The sequence below is a fragment of the Cyprinus carpio genome, chromosome A21, assembly GCF_018340385.1.
Source record: "Cyprinus carpio isolate SPL01 chromosome A21, ASM1834038v1, whole genome shotgun sequence".
Taxonomy (NCBI): Eukaryota; Metazoa; Chordata; class Actinopteri; order Cypriniformes; family Cyprinidae; genus Cyprinus; species Cyprinus carpio.
In genome coordinates this window covers 1877648-1890156 of record NC_056592.1, presented here as the reverse complement: position 1 = coordinate 1890156, position 12509 = coordinate 1877648, and the positions used below count along the sequence as shown (strand labels likewise).

Genomic DNA, 12509 nt, shown 5'->3' with positions numbered 1-12509 from the left:
TTTCTTGGTCTTTTGATATACAAAAAGTCTTTGTACCGTTAAAACGTTCTGCATGTTTCAGCATAAAAGTCCTTCTTACTATTATTAATATTTTATAGTGATTTATGTGATAAGATAGCCAAAGTTCTGCATGTTTAAGAATAAAAGTGGTTAAATAGTGGATTATTAATGAATCATTATATTTTCATGATATGCTTTTGTTAATATTAAAAAGTGTTTTTGTGATCGAGTGAGACTTGTTTAATGAAATCACATGACTTTGTCATTAATAGAAATGAACAAGCTGTGCATTGAGTTAGATCAAATTGAATTCTGCTATTCTTGTTAAAAAAATAATCTTTTGCACACAGAATGCAGCTGATACTCTGTTAATGTTTATTTGTCTAGTTTAATCCATTTAAGAGTTCAACAAAAATACTGACAATTTAAAAATATGCTCATCTGATCAGTGGTTTAGCAGGAAATAAGCAAGTTTAAAAGACACAGATATGGCTTCATCAGCACTTTCTTGCCATCAGAAAGTGAAAGGATTTGCTTCTGTTGAGAAAAGCTGAAGCACTTTAGTCATGAATTCATACAGTGGCAACAGAAACGTGACACAATCAGACCCGGTTCTTTAGTAACACATACAATACAACTAGTGCAAACATCCACACTCACACTCAGATTCATAAACTCAGATTTACTGTAGGTGCACCTCGTTTTATAAGTTTGTCACAGTGAGTTTGGCATGATTAACTGAACACATGAATTAAATACATTCATTCATAACCTGAGGATCAAAACCGCTAAATCCCCATCAAACTCTGATCTGAGATCATGATTTAGTCTAGAAACTGTCCGCCGGTGTGCCATTTTCTGGAATTCTCAGCATTTTTACCATCAAGCGATAAAAACTTTGCTGTGTTTTGACTTTAGCTAGTACCAGGTTTTGGCAAATCTTTTTTTGGGATTTTAGTGCGAGACTAAACGGACACAGATTCAGTGAAACGTGCAGCGATCAAGCTTCAAATGCAGGAGCTTCTCACTCATTTACTCGTGCAGTCGCCTTACAAAACCTCAAGCATTAGCATTTCCCAGCTGCTTCACGGAAGAGAACTCCTCCAGACATCCGTGTCTTCAGACGCCCTGAGAATAAACATGAGAACCACAAAGACTCCATTTCCCAGAGTTCTCTCTGCTTCATGAAGCTTCCTTCGGCTGCAGTTCAGTTTCTCTAAGATTGGCTTTTGACCTGTTAGATAGAGTAAAAGCACTTCAGTATCTAAACAAAACAGTATAATTAAATATCATACTGTAAGTAATTCATATATATATATATATATATAGCTATCTGGAATAAATAATATATATTATAATATATATAATATATATATAATTATATTTGTAGATAGCATTAATATTTGTAATATTACTAGGCAATTTGGAAAGAAAATGTAAAATTATGTATATATATATATAAAATATTCTATAAACTGAATAATTTTTAATATTTGTAATATTACTAGGCAATTTGGAAAGAAAATGAAATATTTATACGATTTTGTGTTTACTATATTAGTTCAGATTTTTAATTTTTATGTATAAAATTATTGTTTTTGATTGATGGTTTATAATTAATATTAAAACATTTATGTTATTTGATAGGTATTGTTATTAAAATCTTCAAACATCAATATTATGTAAATAATATTTGTAATATTAGGCAATCTGAAAAGAATGTAAAATCATGTGATATATATATATATATGTATTTTTTTACACACTATAAAGTTGAATAGCAATGTATTAGACAATTAGGGGTAAAAAAAACAATTTTTAATTTATTCAATATTTTATATATACATATATTATTTTGTATTTAAAAATAAATCTTGTTTCTGATATGAGACTTATTAATTAAAAAGATAACTTTGATGGTAACCAATATATAGTATATAAAAAAAGAAATAAAAGTAATTTGTGTTTCTAGAAATAACTTTATGAAAACTAGAGTTACAGGGACCAGAGTTTGATCAGGGATCAGGAGAGAGCTGAGAAGCGCTGTGACAGATGCAGGTGTGTGTTGTACCTGTTGTGAGTCATGTGACTCTTGACGAGGTGTCCGGCGGTGAGAGCAGCCATCAGAGAGAGCTCTCCGGCCAGAACCGTGGCACAGACGATCCTCGCCAGCGTCCGCGAGTTCTCACCGGGACACTGATCACTGGAGCCGTGAACACCCAACATCTGATCAACACACAGCACAGCGTTTAGCTCATCCACAGCCCTGTGCTGTGTGTGTGTGTGTGTGTGTGTGTGTGTGTGTTTGTTTTTGTGTGGCGTGTTGTGCAGGCAGACCGGTTCCTCCTCCCACAGTTCCCAGCTCTAATGACGGCATCGTGCAGGACACGTACAGATCGTCTCCATCCGTCCCGACACACTCCATCAGAGTAATACAGTTACTGCTGCCCACCGTCTGCGCCGGATCCTGCACACAAACACAAAGATAAATTTACTAGAGTATTTATTATATATATTACACTTTTATATAATATATAAAAATAGTAAGAAATATATATAAAGCATATTAATATAAAATATATTTTTAAATGTATATATTATAACCTGTAAAAACAATACCAACACAGAGGATGAGAATCTCAAAACGTAACATTTTGTGTTTTTCTAATTTTTATTAGTGTTTTTAAATATGTTGATATAGTTTTTAATTTTTATTTTTAATTTATATAGTTATTTTAGTACTTCAAGGTAAACTTTTCTAAAAATAAGAAATGCTGCCTTGCCAACTAGCTTAAATAATTCAAATAATAGAACAAAATAACTTACATTTATTTCAAGTAATGAAAACTTTTTTTTTTTTTTATGGTTTTAGTTAACTAAAATAACCCTGATTTAATTATATAAACATAATATATTTTTAATATATAAAATTATTATTAATGTATTTATTTAAAATGTTTGTGTATGTGTACACACACACACACGCGCACACACACACATATATAAAATTAATATAATATATATATATATATAATATTTATATATATAATATATATGCAGTGGGTGCACAATATGTGCAGTAATATGTATGTGATGTTAATAAAGCAGAGTTCAGATGTCATGTTTGCGGCTGTAGGTCACACACACACACACACACACACACACACACACACACACACCTGTCCGCAGGCGATATAAATGGCCGCTACGACGTTTGCCGCATGAGCGTTGAATCCCCCGATGCTTCCGGCCATCGCTGAACCGACCAGATTCTTACTGATGTTCAGCTCCACCAGAGCCGCTGTGCTGCTCTTCAACACCTGCAAACACAAGCACACAGGAGCTGCTTTCAATCTTAATTCAGCTGACCTTAATGTTTGGAATTCAGGAGATTATACTAGAGGCACTTGAGAGGATTTGGCTCTCTGACGCCCCCTAAAGGAAGAACAACTGAGCTCTTAAAGCAGTCTGACCTCTCGGACGACTCGTGCCGGTACGACGGCTTCACACACGGTGGACTTCCCTCTGCCGTGGATCCAGTTGACAGCGGCGGGTTTTTTATCAGTGCAGTAGTTCCCGCTGACGGCTAGCAGACGCATGTCAGGATAACGCTCCTGAAGTCTGCTGAGAGCCTGCTCTGTTCCCTACAGACACACACAACCAGCGTGACTCTAAACCCTACCGTCACACATGCATCAACCACATCACTCCAAATACTTACAGGAAAAAATCACATCACATTTGATCACAGATTTTTGGTCGCTGTATTTTAGATTGAAATAATCAGTGGGGAATCTTGTAGGGCAGCACTCTATTGATTAAACTTTTTTTTTATATAAAATAATAATTGAACAAATTATGAAATAATTATAATAATTGAAATTTAATTTAATATTTGTATTATTATTATTATTATTATCTTGTTTCAATATAATAATGAAAAATAAATAAACAACTGAATAATTTGTATGCTTATTAGACATTTAGGAAATAAAAAAATAAATAATGTGTAATATTGTCAATAAAAATATAGATTTTAATATTAATATTAAATATACTATTATACTATAAACTGAATAATACTTATACTACATATATAAACAGAAACTAATAATATTTGTATTGTCTTATTTTACCATGAAACAGACTGCTAAAGAAAAATAAATGTACATAAATCATATATCAGACTGAACTCAAACTGAAAAATTATAGTAGAATATAAAAGTTATATTTAGGGCAGTTATTCGATTGTGTTTATAGACGTTTCATAATTTTTGTGTCATGCACATATATTGGTAAAGGTGTGTATTTTAATATAGTGATGCATGTAAAGCAGAGCAGGGACATCTATTGAAGGCAGTTTTGGAGTAAAGGGTTCAGGCCTGAAGGTCAGGTGCTCTGTGACCCATACATCTGCTGTGACATGAGAGGCATTCATCACACACACCTTTGACAGCATGTTCATACCCATGGCGTCTCCGGTCTGAGACTGGAAGCGGATGTACAGGTTCCTCCCGGCCAAACTGACCTGCAGCCGGTCCAGACGAGCAAACCTGAAACACACACACACACACACACTGTTACTTCAGAGATGACCTGAGCACTGGAAACTATCCCACAGCACTGCTGTACAGGGTTTATTCTGTCTGTGAGCTTTGCCCTCTGACCTGCTGGTGTGATCGAAGGCCTGTTTGACGGCACTGAACCCCTCTGAAGTCTCCAGCCAGCCCTTGACCTCCGCTGCACGACACGCCGACGGCATCTGAACCACCGGCCCTCGAGTCATTCCATCCGCCAGAACACGACTGCTCACGCCACCCGACAGCTACACACACACACACACACACACACACCAGAGAGAAACCATGACACAGAGACAATAAACGAGCATTAGCAAAACAATCGAAGAAAGAGAGAGAAGAGAGGAAAGACAATGAACAAATGTAAGGAAAAATACAATGAAAGAAAGAATAAATGGAAGAACAATTTAATAAACAACAAACAAAAATAAATAATTATCAAACAAACTAATTAAATCGAAATCAAAATAAAAAATAACAATAATGAATAAATCAAATGAAGGAAGGAACAAATAAAAAATAGCAGAAATATTGAACAAAAGATCAAACGAAAGGAAAAGAACCAAAAAATTAACAAAATGCACAAAAGAAATAAGAGGAAAACAACAATGAAAGAATAAATGAACAAATGGAGGAAAAGAAACCACTGGAAGAATAAAAAAAAAATGAAATATCATTAAAATGAATAATGAATGATCAAATGAACTTGAAATTAATAAACAACAGAAATAAAAACAAAGAAAATTAATAAATCAAAAGAAGGAAAGAAAAAGTGAAAGTTGACAGGAAAAAACAAACAAGATCAAGAGAAAGAAACATGAAACAAATGAACATGCAAAAGTAAAAAAAAAAAAAAGAGAGCGAAAAATAGGAAAAACACCAAGCAATAAATAAAAAAATCTAACAAATCAGAAACCAACACCAAGAATGATTGATCAAATTAACAAACTAATAAACAAAACAAAACAATGAATGAACAAAAGAATAAATCAAAAGCAACAAACTAGTGAAGCATTGACAGAAAATGAAATTAAACGAAGCAGAAAGAATAATATAGATCTTTCATTTATTATTAATCTTTATAAAATGACAGCCACGTGACTCACTGTGACGGCTCGGCATCCTCGGTTAGTGCTGGCCACCAAACAGCCTTCTGTGGTTGCCATGGGGACGTGGAACTCTCTCCCGTCCAACAGGAGCGGTCCGGCCACGCCCACTGGCACAGGTACATAGCCAATCACATTCTCACAGTTGGTGCCAAACACCTGAGAACAAGGAAACACCGTTAAACATCCCTCACACACGTGGATCTCCAGCGCAGCCGATCGAGAGCCCCACCTGAGAGTAGTCGTAGTGTCTGTAGGGCAGCTTCTCCAGCGCAGACGCCGCCGGGAGTTTGGCGGACAGCATTTCTCTGCGTATGGCCACTCCTCTCTCGGGATTCTCCATCACCGCCTCCAAACGGTATCCCAGAATGCCCCTGCACTCCACTAATGCCATCACCTCGGCGTTAGTCAGGCAACGAGCTCCTCTCTGAAAGAAGAGAAAGAGATCATGCAAATCACATGAAGTTTGGTTAATTACTGATTAATGATGGCAGGGTCTTTACGAATCAAAAGACATTCGTCAAAGGAAGGAAGGAAGAAATTTATAAATCATAAAAGAAAATAAAAATATGAATAAACCCAAATAAATAATGAATGATCCAATGAAAAACTAATAAACCATTCAGAACAAATTAACAAAAGGGAAAAAACATGAAACAACAGACAAACTCAGATATAATAAAATATTTAAAAAACAAAAGAAAAAAGAAAGAAAGAAAGAAAGAAAGAAAGAACAACAGACAAAGAAAGAGAAAGAACGAAGCATGAAAGAGAAAAAAAAGAAAGAAAGAGCATGAAAAAGAATGTGCAAAAGAAAACACAAAAAATGAATAAATCATTAAAAGGAGAAAAGACGAAAGGAAATAAACAACAACAAAAAAAAGAACAAACTGAAGAACAAATTAATAAACATCAGAACCCAAAACAAAGAACAAACGATCAAACTAAAAAAATAATAAACAACAGAAATCAAAACAACGAACAAACAAACAAAAGTAAAGTAAAATTAAAAGTATAGGTGAAAAAAAAACAGAAATAGTGATCAAAAGATCGAAAAACAAGAAGCAAAGAATGAATGTGCAAAACAAATAGATTAACAAAGCAATTAAAGAGAGAAAAGATGAAAAACAATTTAAAAAAAAAATGTAATGAAAGAAACAAGTGACAAAAGAAACAAATAAATGGAAGAACAAACACGAGAAACCAGCATTATAAGTGATAGAATGTGAGAATTAAATGAGAGAAAAGGTGGGAATAAATGATTGATTGAATGACCAATTGGAATGAGTGTGACTGATGAATTACGACATTCGTCCACAGGGCGGCGCTGGTGAGACTGGAGCTCATCTGACGGATCAGGCGGCTCTCCTTCACTTTTATTCATAGGGACCCCCCTCAGGGCTTTGGGCGGGGCCGACTCCCTCTGACAGCGCTGCTCTCCTCCTCTCCTATTGGTCAGGGAGCAGTTGGGCGTGGCCACAGGAGATTTGATTGACAGGGAGGATTCCGTTTCGGCCTGCTCGAAAAACACGTACTTGGCCGCCAGTAACAGAGCGAGAGAGAGTGTGATGACCTGCTCCAGATCCACACTGAGAGAGAGAAGAGATTATTACAAAACTTTGTGCATGAACGTGAAATCATCCGTGTGTTTCTCAGCTCATACCTGGACATGCTTCTGTCGGACTCCATGTCTGGCGCGGGCAGAACCACGTCTGAACTGCTCATGATGTGCGTCTGAGATTCGGTCACGAGTCGACGGTGAGCGTGAACCACCGCCAGACCCAAAGACTGAAGCAAACGCAAACCAGAACACTTAAAATTTTAACATTATCAATGTCTTTACTGGCACTTTTGATTAATTGAATGCATCCTTGATGAATAATAGTGTATGACATTATTGTAAACTGCTGTTTCCTAAACGCACCATGATCATTTTGACTTTCTGAGTGACGGGGTTTGGTTTGTTTCCCTCCTCTTCCTCCAGAACACGAGCGAAATGGCTGAGCTGCCAGATGGGCCGCCCCTCACGGCTCTCACGGGACAGCTGGACGAGGGACCGGGGTCAGTGTTCACTCACATCTGGGTTTATATGTTACACAGGACACCTTACAAACACACACACTCACCTCTAACACCAGCGACACACAGGCGGGGAAGAAGGTCATGAACACAAAGTAATTGGCCAGAACCGACATGCAGCCGAAACCGCACATGATCTCCAGCTGACGCACACCTGGGATAACAACAGGAAGTTATCATGAGAGCTGGATAAACTGGATGTTTGAAGCAAGATTCTCCATACCCAGAAATCACAATTTGGTGAGAAAAATCCCCCTTTTATCCAGACTATGGTAACCCTCCTTAGCTTTGTCAAGGAAATAAATAAAGAGAGAATGAGAGACACTTCTGTGACTGACCAGACACAGTGCCCACACCGATGACCAGACACTCCACCACTGCGTCCAGAGTGAACGTGGGTCCCAGGATGGCCATGCCTTGAGCGATATTCTCTCTGACCTCCTCCTGTGGGTCACATGACCCGTCATTATTTGCATTTATATCACAACCAGTGATATTTTAGTATCAAGAAACTGTTAGTTTTCACTTGTATTTTGAATTTGTTTTTATTTGTACATTCCCAATTTCATTTTAAAGTATTTAAAGTAAGTTTTAATCATTTTTTTATGTCCATAAATTAATGTATGTGTTTTTATTTGTACATTCCCAAATAATTACTTGAGTTTTGGGTTTAAACTAAAGTTAAGAAATGATTTCATGCAACAAAATTCATTTTAATTTTTTTTAACTGTTACAGTTTTCACTTGTATTTGTTTTTATTTGTACATTCCCAATTTCATTTTAAAGTAAGTAATTTTTATTCATATGTCCATAAATAAAAAAGAAGCATATATAAAAAATAATTACTTGAGTTTTGAGTTTAAACTAAAGTTAAGAAATAGGTTTTTTTATATTTTATTTCATGCAACAAAATTAATTTAACAATTTTTTAAGTATTTTTTGTTCATTTTGTATAATGTTCATTTCAGTGATGATGCAAACAAACCAATGATTTGCATTATAATTACTCAAACTATTTATTTAAATCAACCACTTTTCATTTAAATAATCACTAATTAAAAGAAATCCTTTAAATGGACTAAAATTACATTTTTTATATATATAAAAAAATCAAAACAAACCGACTGTAAACACTCAACAAGGATTGTTGGACTCAAAAAAACGACATGAAAAACAAAATGCAATATTTATGATTCTTTCTAATTTAATATTACCAGTAAAATCGTATTTTTGTACCTGTGAGTTTGAGCTGAGAGCGAACTTGGCCAGTGTGCAGGCTTTAGACAGATCGATCAGCAACAGGAAGAACGGCAGCGCCTCGCTGCGGGAACATGAGGAGACCGTTCAGAGACAAACACAACACACACAGCACATGAATATGAGCAGCAGATGAGATTCATACTTCAGTCCTGTGAGCTCTTTGCCCAGGAAGTGAACGACCACAGTGCTGAACACAAAGCTGGAGAAGATGGTGAACAGACCAGCGATACCTGGACACAAAACACACAAAACACAATAAATACAACATTATAATATGAACGGTTAGGATGAGAGGCAAAATTGTACATTTAAAATCAAAATTCATGTTCCTTATCCTTAACTGTGAACACTACATCAATGCATTTTCCATAATATTTCATTAAGCCGTATATTTTTCAACCATTTGTCATATAAAACATATTTCACCATTTAATCAAGTTCTAAAAATTCAATCGTCTTAAAAAAAAATTATCCTTAAATATCCAGTTTCACTCAGATAAATATGTCACATTACGGAAGTAAACAGGTTTCAGAGAAAGACACTCACCCAGTATGTATTTGGAGCCGAGCTGACGGAGGTGTTTGAACTGGATGTAGATGTAAACGATGGCTACGCACCTCGTAATGGTTAAAATGATCATCTCGCCGCTTACAATTTTCTAAAAATGCGTAACAAAAATATCTGCATGTTAATATTTGTTTTTATGTAATATAACTTGTATGTTAAGCTTCTGTAAAGATCGTGATTCCCGATCGAACAGTTCACAGCAAACTTAGCAACCTGAGCAAGACTTCAGTAAGTAATAAAACAGTTCAAACAGGAACCAAGCCGTAAACCTTGTGTGTAAATATAGAAAGCAAAGAGGAACAAACAGAGATCTCCAAGAGCAGTTTCTGAATAAACAGGCTGAGTTTGACCCCTGTACCTCCTGTACCTCGGGATACTGATGGTTCCAGCCATAGATCTGGTCATTGGTAGCAATGGACATCAGACACATCGTCACGGCAACCGTTCCCACGATCACCTCCCACGGATGAGAGGCGACGAACAGGCCGTGGAGCCTGAAGAGACGCGACAGCATCATCACGGCTTCAGCAGGACACCTGATAACACAACACACAAACTCATCAAAACTGATCCTTTTATTTATTTTTTTGATTCAAATTTCATAAAAGTGAAGCAATTTTACTCTTCTTTCCCAATTCCCAACATCTGAAAATTGTGACAATTTTAATAAAAAGAGTAATAGATACTTTATAACATTGTTAAAACGACTGATATTATTCAGTAATATGATATATGATAAACTAAAATAATATGATATTTCATTTAGTAATTATTTTGCACTCTTTACGAACTTTTTCGGCTTTAAACAGTTAACATTAATGTCATCTCTAGAGAAGATCTTACTGATTAAACCAAAAATATTTCAAAACCGTTCATAAATCACACAAGTTAATTTCATATATATATATATTATTTTTCATTACTTAACTTATGGGTGTATAAGTTTACATATATTATATATATATATATATATATATATATATATATATATATATATATATATATATCAACTCTTATATATATATATATATATATATTTTTTTTTTATATATATATATATATATATATATATATATATATATATATATTTTTTTTGTTTGCTTGCTTGTTTGTTTGTTTGTTTTGTTTTTTGTTTTTACGAAAGAGTTGATAAACTCTGAGGCTGGTTCAATAGCATTAGCATGATTACCGGTACATCATTTGAGCAATGACACTGATCGGGGAGACCATCAACATATCAGCATTATCATATTGCCTTTGTAACACATTAAAAAAACCGAAAAGCTATTAATATCGTCTCAGTAATTCAGTCAAAAAAGATGAGCTGACAGCATGCTAAGCTAATTAGCATAGGCTACAGGAGTCACAGCTGTCACTGAGCCTCATATTTAACAGTAACACCAACAAATATCAATTTAATTCATTATATCGACTGGAGTGAGAGATTTAGGAATAAATGTGAAGATATAACGCTTCATTTGGGTAATATTCTAACATACCCTCATCTGTTCTCCTCCGATCGGTGTCCGTGACTGTAACTGACGTAATCCGCCCACAACGGGCTCGCGCACGACACGCCCGGAGCGAGCAAGCACCGCCCACTACAGTTACGTCATCTAAGATCAGCGGATAATGTAAGGTTAGAGTTTTGTTGTTTTATATTTTTTGGGTATTTTGTTTGTAATTATTTTAAATAACTAAAAGTAGGTTATGATTTTGATTTATTTAATCTTTTTTATTATTAAAGGTGTTTTTTGTGTTGATATTTTTTTTCTTGAATGATGTTTTAACGTTTGCACTGTCTAAATTTCATCAGTAGGTTCTTCTTTCTTCTTTAGATACCCCCACCACAATTTTTCACTGCATAAAACCTTTATGCTTTGGAATAAATCTGTCTTTCTCTCTACGTGGTTTAAATATAATTGGAATTCTTTCAGTTTTTGATAAATATTGTAACTTTTTGTCTTATGAACAATTTATGTCTGTTTATAATTTTCCTTACCATTTAAAGAATATAATGCAGTGCTTAAAGCGGTTCCTTCCGGTCTAACTCTGCTTATAAAATGCAATTTAAGTTTTAGTAAGAGTGTCAACAAAGAACCTGATTTGTCATTAGATAGAATTAGTTTATTTAACAAAAACTGGGGTAAAAAAAAAAATATATATATTACTAAGGGCAAACTGTTCTGGGCATCTGTTGTTGAGTCATTAGACTGGAAAGAAGCCTGGTTGTTACCTCACAAGTACTGCATTATCAGTAAAATAAAAGATCATTTCAAGATCCTTCATAAAATATATCCTGTAAATAATACTGTGGCAAAATATATGGATGTTGACAGTTCATGCTCCTTTTGTGGGATTGAGGATGAAATGGTTCATTTATTTTTTCAATGTGTGAAGACCAAGCGGCAACCTCTCGCTCTCTCTCGTGAAGCCAACAAGGAAGTGACTGAAACTGTAATTTTTTTTTTTGAATGTTTGGGGTGGATGCGGAAGTGTGTCGGTCTCTTTGACTCTCCATGTTAAAATGCCCAACTTTACAGCAGAAAAAAACATGTTCACAGCCTGGTTCAAAAAATGATTTTGGTCTATATAGCTAATTTTGCCCTCCGTGACAACTGTGAGGGAGTGAATTTTTTTATAACTCATCCATTTAAATTATATTAAGCCTTAAAGTTCTGCATAATTAAGGGCGTGGCCACTTGAGTGACAGGTGGATTGCCGCTGCTGACAATGCCGTCGAGCTAGGTGGGCGTGGCTTCAGCAACCAGCTCCCGCCTTTTATTGAACGGTTTTATTATCCGGGAGAGTAATGCGCTGCCAAGATCACGATGGCCTGCTCTGCACACTTGACGCGCTGCCAAGATGAGCTTCAAAAACACTCTTCAGGAATCTATGGGTGACGTCACGGACACT

At 35.4% G+C, this 12509-nt stretch overlaps 1 protein-coding gene across 1 annotated transcript; it reads right to left on the bottom strand.

Annotated features, from left to right (window-relative positions):
* Positions 1-352: 352 nt before the first annotated feature.
* On the bottom strand, positions 353-11216 carry LOC109056452 (3-hydroxy-3-methylglutaryl-coenzyme A reductase-like). The gene is made up of 19 exons (XM_042778530.1): positions 11093-11216; positions 9952-10129; positions 9573-9684; positions 9168-9255; positions 9002-9086; positions 8104-8209; positions 7813-7919; positions 7611-7730; positions 7350-7474; positions 6981-7275; positions 5919-6113; positions 5687-5845; positions 4668-4825; positions 4448-4553; positions 3474-3644; positions 3180-3320; positions 2319-2467; positions 2072-2239; positions 353-1234 (listed from the first exon to the last, which is right to left on the bottom strand). Exons 2-19 carry the CDS (start codon positions 10108-10110, stop codon positions 1183-1185), a joined length of 2496 nt encoding a protein of 831 aa, XP_042634464.1. The 5' UTR covers positions 10111-10129; positions 11093-11216; the 3' UTR covers positions 353-1182.
* Positions 11217-12509: the final 1293 nt, after the last annotated feature.

What these genes read in the sequence shown, in the direction of transcription:
- LOC109056452 (XM_042778530.1), bottom strand. Translation starts at nt 10,110, where the DNA reads ATGATGCTGTCGCGTCTCTTCAGGCTCCACGGCCTGTTCGTCGCCTCT. An exon ending in CGGCTCCAAATACATACTGG is followed by an intron (nt 9,256 to 9,572) that starts GTGAGTGTCTTT and finishes TTTTGTGTCCAG; the next exon opens with GTATCGCTGGTCTGTTCACC. An exon ending in CGGTGTGGGCACTGTGTCTG is followed by an intron (nt 7,920 to 8,103) that starts GTCAGTCACAGA and finishes TTGTTATCCCAG; the next exon opens with GTGTGCGTCAGCTGGAGATC.